General features: G+C 36.6%; 1 protein-coding gene across 2 annotated transcripts in view; it reads right to left on the reverse strand.

Annotated features, from left to right (window-relative positions):
• Positions 1–324: 324 nt before the first annotated feature.
• Positions 325–19,022, reverse strand: part of b3gat1a (beta-1,3-glucuronyltransferase 1 (glucuronosyltransferase P) a) — a 154,006-nt gene continuing 135,308 nt past the window's right edge. For both annotated transcript variants that reach the window (XM_088345199.1, XM_088345200.1), the window contains 3 exons: positions 9,505–9,801; positions 5,261–5,359; positions 325–2,008 (listed from right to left, as the gene is read on the reverse strand). In XM_088345199.1, the coding sequence (XP_088201325.1) occupies positions 5,273–5,359; positions 9,505–9,801 (384 nt within the window). In that variant the 3' untranslated portion in view covers positions 325–2,008; positions 5,261–5,272. The remainder of the gene's footprint in view (positions 2,009–5,260; positions 5,360–9,504; positions 9,802–19,022) is intronic.

Consider the following 19,022-nt stretch of genomic DNA (forward strand, 5'->3'; position numbering starts at 1 on the left):
CCACGAACAATCCCCCAATAAATACAATCATAGGAGAATGCACTACGGCATTAAATTCAGGAAGTTGTGTAAATCTAGGACTTGCTGGACTCAAATTCGAACGTTTTTTATATTTTTGCGTACATTTGCCAAGGATATGACTAATTGTTTTAAGGTATATCCAAGGGATACCCATTTATTTATCTAAAGGGAAAGTGTGTATTATTTGACCATTAGATATTGCTGTATTGTGTAGTGCAACCAAAAACGAGTGCTAAAAAGCACAAGGAAGAAAACCATCGATGGAGACTCAAAATGACCATACCACATCATTTTTTCTTATACTTTTTGCTAAGCGTTTTTCAAGGTCTGTTTTTAGGTACCTGTAACAGCAAGATGGCGGAGTATTATGTCAGCCTCCTCACGGCGAGGCTCATGTAATGTAAATTACATGCAAATTTCTCGATCAATGAGTATTTTAAATGCACTTTTATGTAGTTGTTTATTCACACTCTGTCCCTTTAAGGGTGTGTAAGATTTCTTTTTTGGCTCAGAGACTTCAAAATGAGATAATACAAATTTACAGACAACCTTAATGATGAGTTAAGTTTTTCAGTGCTTTGTATGCCTAAATACATTTTGGACGGGTTTATCCGTCAATGGAAGTGAAAGACTCGTTCAAATCTTGTGGCTGTGCATCCAGAAACCGAAAGCGTAATGAAAAATAATAACCGGGATATTCAGCATGATATTTTTCAAATACAAACTGCACGTTTGACCAAACACCTGACTGTGCTGTTACTGTATTTGTCGAAATGGACCCACAAAAATACAGTGTTTTACAATACATTTTTCCTGATTGCTCCCATGAAGAATTTCTATTTACAGACAACATAACAAAGAAATACCATCAGTATAGTTTTTAGTGCTAAGTAAAAGGTGCAATTTTTTTTAAATTATTTTTTTTAAATTTATATTTCCAACTGCGGCATGTGTTTATGGTGAATAAAATGCACGAAATATGGTAGTGTATTTTCCAGACTATAAATCGCAGTTTTTTTCATAGTTTGGCTGGGGGTGCGACTTATACTCCGGTGAGACTTATATGTGAAATAATTAACATATCATTATATCATTGAATTTTAAATGTTCATTACGGTATAAATTTCGCATGCTAATTTAACTTCACCGCAAGAGGGCGCTCTAGGACTGTGTTAATAATTTCAACCTTGCCCTGTTGTTGAGGGGAAAGCGAAAGGAGGAAGCAGCTTATCGTCTTAAGTTGAGTTTTTTACTGGTAAAAGCGACACAAAAACAAATTTTTTATCCGATTTAGCGATTTGGAGTGAGCTCTTGATACGTTACGTCATTGCTGATGTATTTGAGCGTGTCTAAGATAATAACATACATGCTAAGATTGTATATGGTACACTTATTAAGCCTGTTGTTCTCTATTTTATGTTTATTTTAAATTGCCTTTCCATCCAAGTACGACTTATATATGTTTCCTTCTTAATTATGCATTTGTTGGCTAGTGCGAATTCTACTCCAGAGCAAGTTATAGTGTGGAAAACACGGTAAATGTAAATGTATGGGTCAGTAGTTTTTGTCAACACCTAAACACATTTGATTAAATTAAAGCAAACCTCACATTGTTTAAAAAAAACATTCCTTCCCTTCCAGTGTTTTGTTCGGAGTAAAATCTCAAAGATGGACAGTTCACATATTGTCATTGTTCTTCCTTCCCGGGTGAATTCCTTGCCATTTCAAGTTTGTTCGAGTGATTTTTATTGGGGGGGAACCTGACTTTTTCATCAGGTTTCCGCCGTTGGACGCGAGCACCGCAGAATGAGGCGTCCTTGACGATGTCTCTTTTGAGGAGCTCATAAATGAAAGACTCCTTTCGTCAATCTGTGCTTTGATAGAATACAATGGGACGCCTTTATCCGTTTCTCGGAAAATGACGCATATGTAGGACCTGAAAGGCCATCTTCGTCAACGCGGGTTCTGCACTGCCGGGACAAAACGTCTGCAACAGAAAAAGGCAACAGCAGGATGAGAGATTGACCTGAAAGGAGAGAAACAGGTTTGAGATTGCCTGATGTAAGACAAATTCAGGAAAATTGACCGTGCCTGTAAATATTTGGATGCATGTATCTATCTTCACACACACACACACACACACACACACACACACACACACACACACACACACACACACACACACACACAAAAATAACAGCACTGCTGTGTTTGAATTTCATTAGTAAAACTGCTATTATCTAACTATTTCTGTGTGTTTATCAGGCAAATGAACCAAAGTAACTACATTTCAAAACAGCTCATATTATATATACAGTGGTAGCTCTACACACTTTCAGCAGTGACGTTGTATAATAAAATCGTAAATCGAAACACGTTTTCCAATTAAAATCAATAGAAACTGGATTAATCTGTAATATCCCACCTCTGCTATGTGTGCCTGCAGGACAACCAACATGATAATCTACCTCTTGGTTGGTTCTCTGATTAGTTTTCTCCATGTTTGACCTGAAAGTGTGGAGAGATGATGGCCAGGTCTTGGTTGATTTGCAGTGGTTTTATGATGTCTCCATTTTGATATTATTGCTTGCGCAGTGCTCTGGGTGATATGCAAATGTTGTAAATTTTTTTGGGACCACATTCCTGCACTGAACTTTTACATAACCCTATCCCTGACCTGCCAGGTGTGTTATCTTTGGTTTTCATAATGCTGAGTGTTCCCCAGTGTCTGCTTTCACAGACGTCGTGGCCCATCACAGAGACATAATGCACTCTGTTTGTCATTGTAAGTCATTTAGGTCGACATTGGATCATTCAGAAGTCATCAGGGTACCTCTGGAGCAAGGTAGCTGACAGAACAGGGGGCCAACCGTTTGCAACATCTACTCAGTTTTTTGGGCAGTAAATATAATATAAAATGTTGCAATAATTTGGAAACACTTCATGAATGTGTCTCAAATGTTCAGTTCTAGCTTTAAGTTTGAAGCCTGAAATGCGAAAATATGATACCGTTTTTGTGAGCCAATAGTTTCACCAGGCACTGTAGATACTTTTACTGAACAAGGCATCTAAGCTTGAATCGGGAAGAACAACAGAACAGCGATTCAGGTAAATTGTTCTTTCTGCTTTCGCCAGTCCAATCAAAAAGCTCCATCCCAGGTAGTCATGGCAACCAAAATCACACTAGCTCATGCAGCACGTTTCTATTTGTTTTTGGGAGTGGGAGGTGTTGTGAAGGCGGCAGAGTCTTACACTTAGGGTTACACTTTCTCTAACAGGCTAATGAAAAGACAAGAAATGTGTCAAGTCTTTAATAAAGTGTCATTTCCATTCTGGAGAGCAATATGTTCTCATTTCCTATGTTCCCATGTGGTTGATGTTAGCAAGGCAAACTGTAACACCTTCTAACCGTTTCTGTCATTTGAGCTTTTTTAAATTTGAATTCAATTTGGATTTTGATGTATTCATTAAATAAATTATCCATGGTATAGCCATGAAGAATCTATATTACATTTTTGGGGGTACTTTCAATGATGACAATTTCCAAGTACATGAGATAATCCTCAACACTATAATAGCAAATAGTAGTGCATTGTAAAAAGTCATTTTTTGAGAAACAAAGTAGTACAATTATAATAGTCACGTTTGAAGTTATAATTTTTTGATGCACCAGTGTAACAAAGTTTATTTTAAAATGATAAGGAATACCGCAGGACGGCAGATGATTTTTCTCATTCTAAAGGGACACTCCGTAATATTTGACCACTAGATGTCGCCGTGTTGTTTAGTGGCACAGAAAACGAGTGTTACAAAGTAAAAGGAAGAATACAAACTAAACTCAAAGTGAAGAAACTGCACCATTTTTCTAGACTTTTTTTGCTCAGGCTCTTGACAATTTTTTTTTTCGTAGCAGCAAGATGACAAACATTTGAGTCAGCTCCCTTTAGGTGAGGCTCCTGTAATGTAATTTTTTTTTAACCTACACATTTTTTAAAAAACATGCACTCTTTTTTTAATATTCAAAACAATATTATTTTTTTGAGGAATAGAGTTTTTATTTTTTTAGTTTTATTTTTTGAACCAGGAGCTAGATAATACACAATACAAATGTATGAAAATCCACAGCAGCGTCAGGCAGAGTTGATCTAATACATTTTATAATTTTGGGGTTTTTTGAATGAGGATTAATTCAAAGTTTGAGAGGTATTTGTAATAGCATCATATTAAATCCTAGAACACGGTAAAAAGTCATCTTTAAAAAAAAACAGTAGAACAAGTATAATAATCGAGTTTCAAGTTATAGTAACTTGATCCATTAGTGTGGACAAAATCTTTTTGAAATGATGAGATATATGGCAGGACAGCAGTTCATATTTTTCTCATTTCAAAGGGACATCGCGTGATATTAGTCCACTAGATGTCACTGTATCGTGTAGTGCAAATGAAAATGAGTGCTAGAAAGCACAAACAAGAATGCAAACTACGTCTCAAAGTGACGAAACCGCTTCAATTTTGTTAAAACTTTTTTTGCCCAACCAAGCTTTTTTCAGTTTTTGGGAGTACCTGTAGCAGCAAGATGACAAACAATCATGCCAGCTCCCCTTAAGTGAGCCTCATGTTAATGTAAAATAAACACAAATATATCAACCAACTAGTATTTAATTAAATTCACCTTCATATGATAGTTAAAGTAATTTTGCTTATTGTTATTAAACCAGTATTGCTTTTAAGTCTTTTTTACCACTAGGATATGCTAAGTAATACACTATGTCTTTCGAGATATATTGTGTTTATCTCACAAAACTATTCCTCCAAAAATTAAAAAATATATATCTAAAAAAGGCAAAATAATCCTGACATACCTCTGACAATTTTAAAGCCACAGTGTGTAAAATTTGACCACTAGATGGCACTATGTTGTTAAGGGGAGTCTCCTAGTGCAAATTTAAATACGAATTTCTTGACCTATCTCTCTTTTTCAAAAAAAATAAAAATCAACATTAGTAGTATGGTTTTTCCTGGTTTTTAAATCAGTGTGTTTTTTTTACAGAATGAAAGTTTTTAGTACCATGAGGAGGAACTAAATATTACACACTGTTTCTTTAGGCATGGTATAATTCTATTTTAATGAGAAAAACAGTTAAATATGTATATCGAATATAAAATGTGATACTTGAACTGAGCAAGATTTCCAGGGAAATGTATTTTCTCTAGTATAACTTTGTAAAGTTCTACTCACCATAAAGAGTCGTTAGATCTCCACATTTGGGTCTGTAAATCCTTTTTTCCCTTCATTTACCAGGAAGGGCTTCTCTGTTCTAGTGTGCCAAACAAGTATCTAGGAATAAAAAGAAAACAACATGCGTGACTTCACTCGGCGGCGTCTTTCAACTGCACTCTGTGTTGTGTTGTTGCTGCTGCGTTAAAAGCTACTTGATGGGAAAAGGTTCGAATGCAGATGGAAGGAGAAAGGAGACATCATATAAGTGTCCTTTCAATAGGCGGACGGACTAATGGATGGATACAGAAGAATAATTAGAATCCATTTCCCTACAATTTTTGCCCCAGTATAAGCTTGTTAAAAAGCAAAACTAAGTTCTGAATCCACAATACAAATGATATCATTATTTATAATATTAATCGTCCTTATAACTCATTCAATGCCAGATGTTTTTCTCGAATTGGGAAAATTGAGTTCGGAAGCTATATAGGCATAGGACATATCAAAAGAAAGAGCCCTCATTTTGTTTCCAGCTTTTACCATTGTTGATGAAATAACAGCTGAACATTGCTAAGTTTCTAGAAAAATCTGGTTTCCAAGAAAATCTCTGAAAAAATAGCTCTGTGTGAACTGAAGCATTTCAAGCAGAACTTTCACTGGGGCTTTTTGTGAAACAATGCTTTCCTTAAACACAAGGGCACTTTGCTGGTGAAATAACAATTTATTGCAAGAACTATGCATGAACAATGCATAACATCAGGAAGAACGTTTCAGAACCTGATGTTCTATCACGCAATTTTGTTCACCATGGCGATCATGATGCTGGAGCGACCGCGTTCCTGAGGTCCTACTTCGTCATCTATGTTTTAAAACAAATAAGCTCTGTTGAAGAGGTAGCTGTTGTTAAGAGTTACTATTTGTCTATATCTCGCTACTCTCACCAAACTACTTCACTACGCCTTCTCGCCATGTAGGGCCGCCTACGCTCACTCATTTGGCAGATATAGGAAGAAACACTATGAAGCTGGGCTCCTCGATGAGTGGACAAAGATCCGATCAAATTTAACCCCTTCCATCAAATGTTGATTTGTCATACTAAAATCATTCCCAAAAGCTTGATACTTACAGATGAGCAATGTCAACCCATTCAATATATATATATATATATATATATATATATATATATATATATATATATATATATATATATATATATATATATATATATATATATATATATACACATATATATAAAATATGAAAAAAACTAATTTTACGTTTTGGCACTCAGGGACAATGCTTCTGAAAACGTATTTGTACGTTTTGGCATATTGAGTTAATATGTAGTGATCTTTAATACCATTTTAATTCATACTGCAGCCCTTTGAGACTTTTTGTCATTAAGGGCTATACAAATAAAAATGACTTAACTTGAAATACTAGACCATTAAGTATAAGTCACCAGGACGATATGAGGTACTGCTACCAGCAGTGGTTTGATAGTTTGGGCCAATCAATAAATGAAGACCAAATACTTTCCCAACAAACCGCTTATAATGACACGTTTTTATCCAACAATGATGGAAAAAAATGTCTTCATGTTGTAATTATGTCAAAGCCATATGCAAAAATCTGTAAAACAAAAACAAAGGGGGAAAAACAAAAAAGAAAATAAAGAAAAATACATTAAAAAAGGGCAGCACGGCGGCGCAGTGGTTAGCGCATGTGCGGCACAATTCATGTCTTGGGAACCTCCTGCGTGGGTTTAAATCCAACTCCAGACTTCCTGTGCGGAGTTTGTATGTTCTCCCCGTGCTTGCGTGGGTTTCCTCCGGGCACTCCGGTTTCCTCCCACATTCCAAAAACATGCATTTCATGTGAATTGGATGGTCCAAATTGTCCCTAGGTGTGAATGAGCGAGTGAGTTGTCTGTCCCCGTGTGCCCTGCGATTGGCTGGCAACCAGTTCAGGGTGTCCCCTGCCCACTGCCCGATGATTGCTGGGCGACCCTAATGAGGATAAGCGGTGTAGCAAATGAGATGAGATGAGACATTAAAAAAAGAAAAAAACTAAGTACAAAAAGGAGAGAAAAGGAAGAGAAACAACCAAAATGGAGCTTTTAATAAACAAAGACAATGTAGTAAAAATGTTATTTATTGACTTAAATAGAATTAATTGCACATCATGAGTATACTTTGTTTAATTATATTACTCCAGTCATGTGAAAAACAGTTCCATCTACAAAATCAATGTTCTACAGCTTCTTACATTTAAGCACTAATTCATTTTATATTGATGGATATAACAATGATTTGTACTTTAAATAACCAGTAAGGGAAAATTAAGATAACGAACAAACACAGATAGTTTTTTTTTTGCATGACAGAAGGAATGATTACGTTTATTATTAAATAATTATATGACACATTTGTGTCATATAAAAATGTGTAAAATAAAATTTATTGCATCCAAGGCATTACTTTCAGTAGGAATTTCCATTGTATTGCGTCCAAAGATGCCCTCTGCATCATTTGAAAGCAATTCATTTGAGACAAGCTACAGTGGGTAACTGAATACGACCGCTACCCAGTTTACTGCATTATAACATTTTCCTCAATTTTGCATTAAATTACTATATTCTAAAAATACATTTCTTTCTTGTTCATGCCTGTTAATGGCTGTCTCGAAGAAAAAAATGGGCCTTATATTGGTACAAGTATAGGATCTTGTTTATATTTGGCTCTTCCGATATAAACATTCAACTCATAAAACTCCTTTGAAGAAACCCAAGGTCACTTTTTATAGATAAGAGTCCCTTCCTGTCAACTGGCTGCCACTCCACTGAATTATTTATGTGGTGTTTTATGGACTTTGGGTTCCGACTGCACAGGTATAAATGAGGTTAACCGTCACACGAGTAAAGAAGCCATATTTTTTTTTTTGCTCGTGTCTAAATCAGCCCCTTCTCTCAGTCTTCCTCATCTGTAATCAGCACAATGTTGCGACCTCGCTGCCCACCACCCTCGGCTGCCGCCCTTCCCTGAGCTCCTGTTCCGCTCTCTCAGCAGTTCCTGATTTTCCTGCCTTTCATTCACCCTCATGAATGGCTAGGGAGGTCAAGAACAGGCTGGCTGACAGAAAGGGAATATTTTTCTGGTTTTGAATACTTGGCGTCTTGATGCTGGTGAGTTGTAGCCCTGAGGCTGACTGGAGAGAGCTTTTTTCAAGCGGGAACTACCGACGGCTATTATGGTGCATGGGAACGTAATTATACATTCTTATTAATTTCATACAATCACATCAGAGGGTCGTAATTCATGCCTACTGCATTTCAGTGATGGGACCATTTTAAAAAAAGTAATCTTTTTCATTACAAATATAAAAATCTTTCTTGGTATATGTGCCATACCAGTGGCAGGCCATGCATTTCCCAACTAGGCCTTCTAGTGATATGTCGGAATCAATCTTGTTGCAGATATTGAAAACGTGTAGCAATTACAGCTACAACACATATGAGAAAAGTGTCATCATAAAAGTGCAATATTATTTAGGAATATAGTCATATGTTACTCAAATTTGTTTGATTTAAAATTAATTATTAAATAAATACATCATCAAAAAGATTTCAATTAATTTGGCGTACAGATCCCATTTCATCTCATCAGCTGCACCGCTTATCCTCAGTAGGGTCGCGGGGGTGCTGGAGCCCATTATATATATATATATATATATATATATATATATATATATATATATATTTTTTTTTTTTATTTTTTTTTATTTTTTTTGACTTGTTAAACAACGTCCCTTTTCAATAAAAACATTCGGCAGCCTTTTTTTATGCTTGTCTGAGGAGGACTTTGTCTTTGCCCAGAATATTCAGTTTATTTCCTTTTTTTCTTTGTCTTTTATTGCTTTTTATTTCAGAATTTGTTCCATCGAAACTAAAGTCCACATCAGAGATGCTGTCTTCAGCTCTTTCTTTGTCCAAAATTCTCAGCGGAACTGTAGACGTTGAACTAAGCACGCAGCGGGACACGAAGCGTCATCCGCCTTACAGTTATTTAGTTGGTCAGAATTATGATATGAGATTACTGAGATTACAAAGTGATCATAAATGTATCACATTTAGCAGTCCATGTTCATTTTCAAGCCTCATCTCTATTTTACAATCCTGATTCAAAGTTGTGGATCTTTCCTAACCATGAGCAGCTCTGGGCCACTAAAAGTATCCTACGAACCATAAAAAAGCATGGAATTACCTTAGTGCAATTGGCCGCTTTGGGTTCCAGGTCGTTGAGCGTGACGAGTTCCCGCAGCAAACTACTCTCCTGGTAGCCTCCCTTTACCCCGCGTAGCTTGAAGTACGCCTGCGGCTTGAAGAGGATGAGCCGCATGTTGATGGCGAAGCCGGCCATGTCGATGGCGAAGGGCCGGTGAGGGTCGAAAACTGTCTTCCAGCCGTAAACCTTCCCGTTCGCATTCACTTTCGGGGACTCGTAGCGCAGGCCGCCCACGAAGGCCACCGGCCACACTGAAACCTTCTGAGTTGATCTCATCTGGCAGAAAGGGGTAGAGAATACCAGGAAGGAATAAGTCATGTGCAGTTTTGGTACTAACATTTCTGAGTACGTCAAAAAAGAAGCGCTTCTCCAAGTCATTTCTATCAAAAGGCATGGATTTTTCCAAGTAAATGTAAACCAAATGCTCCCTCTGGCCACAAGATGGCAGTAAAGGACATACTCTCAGATTTAGTAGGTCCAGATCTGATGTAGTGTGATCTTATTTCTCATGCAATGCTAAAACTTTTGTTTTTCTTTTTTCATCTATTGCAAACGATAAAGGCAATTAATGTAAGTGTAATATTTTTTTCATAGCTCCCGCTTGAGTTTGTATAGCGTGGTGAGTGAGTTGAGGTGTAAAAGTGAATTCACTCGAATGTTAAAATAAACCAGTTAAAGCATTCAGTGCTTAACATGAAAATCATTATTTACCTATTGTTTATGAATAAATGTGTTACACTTAAAATAGATCCCATGTCATGTTCATATAACATACGTAAGTATCCGGAATGGTAAAGCATAATACTGAAAAACAAAGGTAAACTTTAACCCTGAGAACAGAAAGTCTGGATCTGGCCCCACAGCCAAACTCAGTTTGACATCCCTGGACTAAGACATTACAAAGGAACGTGTTCTTGGAAGGCGTCTTTTTCCTTCTCTGTAACAAGAACTGTAACGCGCTATTAATAATCTTTTGTAACTTTATTATTATCTTTATTACTTAGTAAGTTACCCTGCTACTTTTTGAATGTAGTGCAGTAATTAAAGTGACCTCTGGTTATTGAGTACCTTATTATCCGATATTGGCCAGAAATTTGAAAGAGCGCCTTATAACCTGTTGTGCCTTATATACTGCAGAATAAGATTAAAAATGCATACAATAATTATAGGTTTGCGTGACTGTACGAGCTTTTATGGTATACTTTCGTATTTGAGCAATGCTTAAACATAATAATAGGACCGGTCCATCAGATCTAGGGTTACGGCTGAAGGGATCCTGAGTTATTTATCTCACTTTGTCATTTAATCAAGTGCAGTGGCGTTTTATATGGAAAGAGACGGAGGGGGCTGTAAACACTTTCAGCTGACGTACTTTTGCTCTCTGATGAAAAGATCAATGTCATTTGAAAAGCAAGCTTATTTCTGGCTCCCTGGACAAATAGACACATTTGGATTGAGGTTTTTTTTTTGAGCCATTATACTGTACACACAGTTGTATAGTAGTATATTACTGTATTTGTGCATTGATTGATCAGTCGAAAATATCGCTGACCACAATCGCAAAACATTGGATACAATGGGACTTAAACCCTGGTTGTGGCGGTGAGAGAACCAAATCCTAACCATTGCGTATAGATGTATAGACATATAGATGACATATGAAAAGGCATTCGGTTTTATCACATATCACACTATCAGTACCAGAAACAAATATTAGAGAACGGAGAAAATCGAAAGTCGTCTTCAAAGATATAATTCAACGGAAAAAGCATGACGAGGTAAATGAAACTTTGTAGTATCTGATGATGAATAGGACTTTGAAGGACATTAAATAAGTACATTGTGAAATATATGTTAGAATTGTTTTCATAGTTTACATTGTCAAATCAAATCAAATCAAATCAAATTAATTTGTAAAGTACTTTTCAGGGAATACATTGCCACTTGAAGTGCAATACAAAAACATTCAGTGTACAATAAGACAATAAAATCCGCTTCCTTTATCCCGACCTATTAATCCAAAACACCTAATTCACAGACACACACGATGGGCAAAATACAATAAAAGTAAATATAAATGGTAATAGAAATAAAATATGATTATGGCAAGGCACTGACTAACATAGTGAAAAAATTGGCAAGAAATGATTTTAATCTGGGTCGCACATATTGAACAACATTTGTCCCTTACATGCTTAGTTTGAGCTAAAACAATTTGTTTTTCATTTTGATGGAAAAAAATAGGGGCGTGTGTTATACACAAGAGTGCATTACACCCAAAAATATGATATTTTAATATTTGATTGTTGTAACAGTTTTGTTGTCAGTTGATTTTATACAAAAAAATCACTGCTAGGGTTTGGAGTGTTACTTTAAAAATGTCTTTCGATACAGTTACTAGTTACCTGTTGAAACATGTAATCAAAAACATAATACGAATACTATCAAATTAAAATAGCATAACTGATTACCTTGGATTACTTTGGATTACTCTAATACCAAATATGGTAATAAAGGACAAAATCAATCTAAATAAAACAAATAAATTGTGTTTAACATAAACATTGTAACCAGCCATCCATACATTATCTGCACCGCTTATCCTCAGTAGGGTTGCGGGGGTGCTGGAGCCCGGGTATCTCCGAGCAGTTGGCAGGGGACACCCTGAACTGGTTGCCAACCAGTTGCAGGGCACATTATAACCCTAAATAGGAATTGGAGGAAACCAACATTGGGTAGTTGCTTGTAGTCCTAGGAAAAAGTGTTTAAATTTTAAGCAGGTAGTGGAGTTTAGTAAGCAAAAGTAAAATGTTATTTCACATGGCAGACAAGATATGCTCTGTTTGAGTTTACATTAAGAGGACATTAAGAACCTAATATTTTTTTGAACACACCAATTGTTAACTTTCTAATTTTCAACAAACTTTTTCAGTTGTTTGAAACGTCTTGTAAGTACAGTATTCAGATTTACTAGGCTAAGTTAATCTTCTCACAACGTAACAATACAGTGAAAAATAAGCTCAGGTAATTGTGTAATTGTAATCCTGTGCGGTCATTTGAGACATTTTTGTGATTAAGGACTATATAAATAAATGTGACTTGACTTGACTTGACTTGAAATAGTGTATTTTGAACATTTATTACTGCAAAATACAGAAAGAAAATAACAAAATTTACTAAATGTCCCCGAACGCATAACTAGAGAGCAACTTCACTTTCTAATTAGCAGCCTCAAATGCTCACGCAAATTCAACAAATGAGTTCAACATTGAAGAAGAAAAAAAGAAAGAAAGAAAAGTGCTTTTACCTGCAACAAACTCTGACAAGCATGCATTATTGGGTAAAGTAATAGTCTGTTCAATCTGCGCGACAGATTCAGCCTGCGCACATAGCTCCTGTGTGTGTGTAAACTTAATCTCTCTCTGTTTCTCCTGTGTCATCAATGGAAATTATGACACAATTCAACTATCGGCGAGCTAGGTATATGCAATATGGTTTTCAATAAAATTGTTATGATGCAAAGTAATCCTTGTTTGTACTTAATTTACGTGTAATCTGATTACGTATTTTTTTCTGTAACAGTAACGGAATATATTTACATCTTTTGTATCCTGATTTTTTAACGCCGTTACATATATGCCGTTCCTCCCCAACCCTGATCACTGCATTCTAAAGTTAGAAGTATCAGTTAAAAGCATTACGAACAGCTTTAGGGAAACAGTCTGTATTATCTGACCACTTAATGTTGATGTATGATGTACAACTGAAAAAAGTGCTAAAAAAGCACAAAGAAGATTTGGGTTTTGATTTTGTTTGTGTAAGTGAGTTTTTCTTTTATTATCACTCTTGCGTGAAAAAAATCTCAAACATTTTTTTTTGCTCCTGAAAAAAAAATTGATGATCGTTTCTCTTAAATAACAGTGACATTTGGAGTTCAATGTTTTATACAAGGTATTTTGACGCAAATTTGTGCTTATAAGCATAGAGGCGGAAGTTTGCAAATAAGGACTTCCTGTATTTCAAATTAAAAGGTCGAGCCACGATATCTTTTCCAAGCAATTTAAACTGAAACATTTTCTTTAAGCAGTCTTCTAATGTCTATAAAAAAGCAGCCATTTCATTTCACGAATTCCACTAAATGGACACTGTAATATTTGACCACTAGATATTGCCGTTCTGAGTCGGGCAACAGAGAATAAGTTCTACAAAAGAGAAGTAAGAATACAAACTACAGAGACATGAACTCACCAAAATAGAACCATTTATTCATTTTTTTTGCCCTGACTTTTTAAGGTTTTTGGTTACCTGTAGCAGCAAGATGGTGGACAATTAAGTCAGCACCCTATAAGTGAGGCTGTTTTTTTTTAATAAGAGACGTTTTTTTTACCATTAAGTGGCGCTCTAAATAATACACATTATCTCTTTAATGTGCAGCCTTTTAATGACATTTTTTGTGACAAAATATAATCAACAACCACTAGTGAAGAATGCTCATGAGGCTAATTCTAAACCATATGTAGCAGGGGAAAGGGAAGGATATGGTCACTCTATAAGTGCCACTCATGTTACTACGTCTAGCTTGGCTATGGCAGCCAGCAATGACGGCTAAAAAGCTTTAATAGACGCAATAAATGGTATCAGCTCAAGTGTCGACAATGCTAATGCAGCCTACACTGCTAATATAAGCGGCTAGTGGCTTTTACTGTGCTTTCCTATGTCTGTGGTGGCTAAAAGTATGAGAATTTTATACAGATTTGCAAGGAAATTCAATTTCTGCCAGCAGGGGGTGCCAAGGGCATTTTTCCAGGGCACAACATTCACAATATACAATGTTGTTTTGTGCTTTATAGCACCTCCAAAAACATTTGTGAATTGCACTGTGGTGAGTTTAAAAGGGAAACTCGTAAATACGCCTTGTCAATCCATCTTCGAGACAGTCAGGTTTGGTTAATAAGAGTAGACAAATGCCCTACTTCCTGAGTGTTCCTCCCCACTTGTATCTTTAGCGACTCATATGTAGGTCAACTGTCTCCCTAAGATACATGTCACTAGATTAAGCCAGAAAAAATAAATCCAGAGGAGAATTGAATAGATAACAAGAGCTCAACCGATATTTATTGGAAAATGTCAAAAACATTTGTGTCAAATGTGTTCTCCTACAGAAACAAGCTCATTTTCCATTATTAAACATTTTTCAGAAATCGACAAGAAGCCACTGAGAAGCACCAAAGATTAACATGCAGCTCCAGAGTCACTTGTTGCTTACCCCCAACTAGACATTTACAACACTTAAGAGACCAATATAATCAACTAAATGGCCCAAAATTGGGTGATTGTTGTGAATTTTATCTCTAATACACTAATTACATTACACTAGAATAACTACAATGAATAGAATTGTATATACCAAACTCAGACTGAATGGTTGGACTTGAAAAACCCAATTTTTTAAGAATTTGGGGATAAAGGAGTTGCTTAGAAATTGTTGAAATCATAGAAAAGATGTTTTGTGAAGGAAGAAAATTATTCAAATTATTAAACAATGATTTAAAGCCCCAATTTGTTTGATTGAAAATAAAAATAAAATATTTAATTAAAAACTAATGTAGATAGACCAGGTAAATTAGTACATATCCGTAGAACAAACAGATGAAAATAACTAACATGCTTAGAAATTTCAATTAAATACTTAAGCTCGTGTGAATTCTGGGAACTGAAAAGTGTTGGAAATTAACTTTTTCCTTCTCTGTATGTTTTTTTAATTCTGTGCCAAGATGCTAGGCAACAAAAATAAAGGCTGGATAAGGTGAGCAGTTTCTTCAAAGGTTTTATTTGGATAATATTCTGGGGATATATGAGTTACATGTAATGTCTGTAGCAAATCAAAAGTGCAAGGTCAAATTGGCACCTTATACTGTTCTTATACTTACAGAACGGTCTAAAAGCTGAAACGAAACCTAAGCCAAAAAAACATGTGGATTAAACAGATTTGAATACAAGACCAAAATTAATAAACCATACCATGTTGAGCCAAAAAATAATCATAAGTCTAAAATGTGTAATTTGTTTACCTAATGGAATCCTTACCTAAAAGTTGCCGCCATGTTTGTCTGGCATGTTGCTGCTACGCTGAGCTCTTGGCACTGGTTTTTGTTCACATGAGACGATACAGTGCCATCGTAGTGGTTAAATATTACGCACTGGGGCTTTAAGGCATAGCAGAGGAAATTTGTCTTTGTCTGAACCGGTTCTAGCAAGTATTGATTTGATAACGCTCAAGGCCACTACTGGTTACCAAAAAAAAAAAATCTGTTTTCCAGCCACAAAATAGGACTGGGGGTAGGGGCTCGTGGAGAGAGGTTAGACGTGCGTGCTGGTTGTTTTCAATTATTCAAGAATGAAAATGGTGAAATAAAGAAAATGACTGTTTCAAATACAGTCCAAATGCCAACCTTAAACCCCCCCAAAAATGTAAAAGTAAGAGTTTATTCGAGTACATCTGAGACATGACGTGTATGCGGTACAAAGGCAGCTTTACAGAAGCTGCAATGAGGATTTCAGCCAGAAGATATTCAGAAAGTACAATATTTTAAAGTTACGAACACCATCTTTGAGTTCGTGATTAGGAGTAGTGAAAATCTTTATTTTGTTAATCATTTGCCTCATGAGGTATGTCCAATATTCCAATGACCAATACATGATGATACAGGATAATACAGATCACACATTAGGATTCAATTTGTCTCACATCAAATCTGAACACAAAGGCAAAAGCAGGTGCAGTCTCACTTTTATAGAAAGAAGTTTACACAGAGGCTGTCGTTTAATCAAAATCTCTGCGGCTGAAATAATGATGCCAGCGCCTCCTTTGTGTAGAAAATTTTTGGGTGCAGGGAGTAGAAACGGCAGGGAGATAGAATATAATCTGCTCGGCAAACATTTTACAGATAATAATTCACGCTTTGGAAATCCCAAAGCAAATGCACCTTTTTTTTTAATATCACACGGCCGTGTGATTGGACGACAGGGCGCTCTGCAGTCAGGCTGGTGAGATCAAAGAGTTTGAACAGCGAGCAGACCCAGACCGGAGAAATGGCGGCTTACCGTTTCAGCCACGTTTGTGCAAACTGTCAGGACACACCAACTTAATGAGCTTTGAGCTTTAAGGGCGCAAAGAAAAGGGATGTTGCTTTATTATTTGCACTACATGTGATGGATATTGATATAATTTCGACAAAGTTTTGCCTGCCAGTGTTTTTTTTATATAATAACCGGCTGTGCATCACTTGTACATTTTTTTGCTATACCATCACAATATGAATCATTATGTAAGTAAGACTACTGATGGTAAAATGTGGTTTGGATACATGCTACATTCAAGTATAATATAGCTTGTCATTGAAGTGATAAGAGCGAGACGAAAATGCATGGAACAGGTACAAATTACTTTTGTCTCACCCCAGGGTTTGGGTGGGAAGTGAAAGTAGGTTTTCTATTTTGTTACTGCTTCATGCAAAAGGATGTGTAGGGATATAAGTCCTACTTTCATGAAAAGCCCTTCTCAGGTAAGGATTATAAAGTATCTTTTATTCTAAATGAATAATATTCATGAACAAATGTTATTTTTTGAGTACATTCACCTTGTTTATCTTTTTACATTTAAATACAAGCTTGTAAAGTTATGATAAAGGCACTACAGAACTGACTCAAAAAACATCCCAACCGTAGAACAGGCGTGTTTCAGAGAAGGAATGAGCACCACCTAAGTTGTATTCATCAGCGCATCCTATGCAAGAAGTTTCAACAACACCAGAGAAACCTCTATTTAGTCATGGTGGATTTTGAAATGATGTTTGACACAGTATGGCAAGCCCCCTTGTCGTCCACCTTTAGTACAGCCGCATTGAACAGCTGAATGCAAATGTGAACAGTGCTGATCATTTTGTACCATTTGAGCGTGGTTTCAAACCACAGTCGGTGTGAGACAACGCTGCATTCTCTCCCCAACTTTATTCAACATCTTCCTGGATAGCATCATTGCTGCAGTCCTGGACCAACCTAAAGGTACAGTCAGCATTGGAGGACATAATATTATTAACCTTCATTTGCTGTTAATATTGCTGGACTGGCAGTTGAAGAACAGGAACTCAGACTTCTGGGCAATCACAAGAACAAAGTATCAACCATGTATAAGACAGAAATCAGCAACGAAAAAGCAAAAGTAATAACCAACAACCCCCAAGGTATCACCTCAAACATGATCATCAAACACTAACAGCTTGAACCTGTCGCTAAATTCAATATCTTGGAGCTGTCATATCACTAAAGGGGTCAGAACCACCAGAAACCATGGCTGGACTAGCTCAAACCACAGCCACACTTGCAAGTCATAAACCCATCAGGAGAGACAAGAACATTGCAGTGAAATAAAAAAACACGCAATCGTTGGTCACTTCCATCTTGCCCTATGTTTGCGAGCCAGGGACTCTCATAGCAAAGCTATAAAGGAAGATCCTGGTCATGGAGATGTGTTGCTACAAGAAACATCTTGGGATCATCTACATAGTCCACAAACAAAACATGGGGCACCATCAGAAGGTACATTGGACTGTACGAAGAACTGTTGTCAACTGTGCGCAGACGAAAACTGCAGCGGTATGGTCACATCACAATATCATCAAGACTGGCCAGGATCATTCTCCACGCCACAGTCCAAGACAGGAGGAATAAGAAAAATATCTTGGCTGACAACATCATGGAATGGACTAGCGCCAACTTGGGCACGACTGAAACACAAGCCAAGAATTGTCAACAGTGTAGAAGAGTGTAGAAAGCTGTAATGAGCTGCGACTGGTGTCCTGAGGACCCTGGTATTTAAGGGATCCATGAACCATGAACTGTTAAAAACAGAAGTTTGTTAACTCTACACAGTATTTTTTATTTTTATTTTTTTAAAAAAAAAAACACACACAGACGCAAAAATGAACATTTTTACTTTCAAAGCATTTACTGTGGGTTTCTATTACAGTATTTCTCATGCATTAAAAATATAAAGCAAAACATTTAGGTTTTGGGAATGCAATATTTTAAAAATATTACCTAATTCAAATTATTTTACTGACAGTCAAGCTAAAATACATTTTAGGACGTCAATAACTATCAATGGCTCTGAACCAGTCAAAGGACATAAAGCACGTCGACTTCTCTTCAACCTTGTTTGCGTAGTTGTCAAGCTGTCGTATGTTCTCCTTGGTCAGCAAAAGTCACCGCCCTCGCATTTGTGTCCGCCTTTGTCTTTATAGTCCTTTTCTTCCATTCTGTCGTCTCTGTCCTTTCAGGGCTGTTACGCCGCCACATAAATGAGCTCGCGAGAGGTGATTGAGCGACACGAAAGGAGACTGAGCACATTGGCCTGTTTCCAGGAAAAGGTCACCACCGGACGCGCCAATACTTGACAAGGGACAGATAGTGGAAGGACGGGGCGTACGTCAGCTCAA

This window comes from Urocampus carinirostris, chromosome 10 (genome assembly GCF_059441175.1).
Source record: "Urocampus carinirostris isolate Australia breed hairy pipefish chromosome 10, RoL_Ucar_1.0, whole genome shotgun sequence".
In the NCBI taxonomy this organism is placed as follows: Eukaryota; Metazoa; Chordata; class Actinopteri; order Syngnathiformes; family Syngnathidae; genus Urocampus; species Urocampus carinirostris.